At 38.2% G+C, this 2,500-nt stretch overlaps 1 protein-coding gene across 1 annotated transcript in view; it reads right to left on the bottom strand.

The window, feature by feature from the left end:
* Positions 1–2,500, bottom strand: part of LOC122258040 (uncharacterized) — an 11,787-nt gene that overhangs the window by 3,239 nt on the left and 6,048 nt on the right. Inside the window, exons 4-6 of the mRNA XM_086547932.1 lie at positions 2,072–2,251; positions 1,363–1,515; positions 1–75 (exon numbers count right to left, since the gene is read on the bottom strand). The exon at positions 1–75 is cut by the window's left edge and continues 88 nt beyond it. Coding sequence (XP_086404058.1) covers positions 1–75; positions 1,363–1,515; positions 2,072–2,251 — 408 coding nt within the window. The remainder of the gene's footprint in view (positions 76–1,362; positions 1,516–2,071; positions 2,252–2,500) is intronic.

The raw sequence follows: 2,500 nt of genomic DNA, 5'->3' as shown, positions 1-2,500 counted from the left end.
CTCCGAGCGAGTCACAAACGCTGCCTTCTGTTCCGGCGTGAGAGACGACCACTCTGCTCCTAGAAGCTTGGTGACCTGGAATTACACGATTATCAAAGTCATTATTAGAGGGATACTTTTTGTGAATGCCTGGATTAAGTTTAACTTGAAATTAAAGTAAAGTTAGGTGAAATATAAGGTTCTGCAGTGCTTCACTCTAAAGAAATCGCTACTGACTAATTATGACTTATTTATTAACCCATTGCAGACAGGGATAGATTTGCTTGCCCATTCTCCAGGATGGGTTTTATTTCAGAGGGAGGCATCTTCATGCAACATACCTTGACTTTTCCCACTCTTTTTCAGTCATTTATTGCAAACTAGAGCCATTTCTGTCTTCATGTGTTCTATTTTAATGAGAGACTTGTACGTGTCATGTGTTCTACCATTTGCAATATATTTGCAATATTTTGAAATATTTGCAGCTGACTAAAATTGTGGTATAGGGTCCATATCAGCTCATTATGTTCTTTATACTCAGTGTAATGAAAGTATTGCTGTTTTATGGGAAGACAAAAAGCAACCTCATTTTTTTTTATTTGAATAGTCATAGACGACTATGAAAATATAACCATCCACAATGAAGGTAACATGAAGAGGTAGGGAAGAGGAAGGAAACCTGTGCTTATGACTATGAGTGCCACATCACAAGGCAGCCTTACTGGCACAGGGGCACATTGTAGATACTGGGCATGGTTTGAGTCACCTTCCTCTTCTTGTTCTACCTGTGCATCCCTCAATGCTGGTACTTTAGAGCAAGAGGTTAGCATCTTGCTGTGTGCCATAGCTCTCTAAAGATAGTGTTTGCTAGAGACTGTGGATGGGTGCCATTCAAGGCTCTCTCTCCTGCTGGTGCTAGGAGAAAGTGGTGCCATCTAGGTTTTGGATGTTAGTTCAATCCCAGTTTGCTTGATATTGCAGCACTTATAATAATTGTAATTGCAACTGTCATCATCACTCACTCATTCCTCATAGTACAATAAAGAAACACAGTGATCCAATCTCCTCCAACGTCATGCATGTCATGACACGTGCAGTCAGACAAAAAAAATTCCTGCGACATGTAAGTCAAGGGAAACATACAAACATCAATCTTTAAACCCTTGAAAAATTATTACATAACTGATGCAGTATTTATGAAGATGCTTCTTTCTGTAGAGCCACAATAAAAAAACTATTTAAATATCCATCTTTGTTAAATAAATCTGAATTCCTTTACTTCTGTATGCAAACCAGTGGCAACATTAAATTGGTATGAAAGATCTACTAGTCAGTAAATAAATAAAAAAATACGGAAATCTACACACATAATGTGATACTTACAGCCCCAAAACTCAGTTCTGGCCGTGTCTCCTTGTAATATTTACGACGCTCGTTGAGGAACAGGACATAGGCCGTCAGTGGAGCCTTGGGAGGCTTGACCCCAGGGATTTCTGGCTTCCGTTTGCGACCCTTTGGCCAGCCTCCTCTCCTTTTCTACAAGTAAAGAATAATAAATGCTTTTACTTTTCTTATCAGTTGACTACATGCACAGTCACTCAAATACTGAAGTGCCTTTTCTGACATGCAAAAGAAATCTTAAAATAAAATCTTCATGAACTGAAAGAGCATCCAAACAACTTTAAGCATAATCCTTAGTCTTTAAATGGTTAATCATATGTGAAAACACTACAGTGCTGACCCATTCAATGAAACTCTCTTTTGTTTATCCTTTAATACAAAACACAAATGAATTTAATCAAATTTTTTGATGTGATGATGATGGCTTTCATAGAAAAGGTACCTGTTCTCAAGTGTATTTTGATACGACTTGAATAAAGCTTATGATATTGTCCATCTATCAATTCCCTGTACTGTTTATCGTGAAAAATGTGGTCATCATATGCTATAATAAAAAAAGAGAGATAGAAAAAGAATCTATCATAAGAAAAATCCACAGCATAGAAATAAGAACAAATTCCAACAGACGCAGCCAACGCCTCTCTTCCTGCCACAACTTCCTTCCTGAGTCCTTCCTTCTCACAGCACTCACCTTTACAGCCACAGGAGAGGTCGATGGTCCCCTGGAGGAGGAGGAGGAAGGTCTTGGCTGCAGGAAAGATGGAGTGATGACTGGGGCTTCTGAGGCAGACTCGGTCGATGACTCAATAGGCTCGTCAACTGAGGAGCCCATCCCACTCGTCTCCCCATCCGTGTCCACTCCCGGGATTATCTGTGACAGCAGAAGTGAGTTTTAGGGGAAAATAAACAAAAGGAAACAATAAAACTATATAATAAAATGATATGATAAAAGCTTTTAATGCTAGAAAGAAGAGGAACGAGGCAACAATAAAGCAAATGAATAATCTTTATCATCGTGTGGAAATGATAATAAATTAATCAAAATTTCCAATTCAATCAATATAATATTCAATCCATATTGTGGCAAATAAAAAATCATGAACAATTACCTAAGTAAAGA

The sequence above is a fragment of the Penaeus japonicus genome, unplaced genomic scaffold (genome assembly GCF_977035675.1).
Source record: "Penaeus japonicus unplaced genomic scaffold, GWHDUDI00000001_assembly GWHDUDI00000020, whole genome shotgun sequence".
NCBI lineage: Eukaryota > Metazoa > Arthropoda > Malacostraca > Decapoda > Penaeidae > Penaeus > Penaeus japonicus.
The sequence above is the reverse complement of the archived record's forward strand: the minus strand, read 5'-3'. Positions and strand labels throughout refer to the sequence as shown.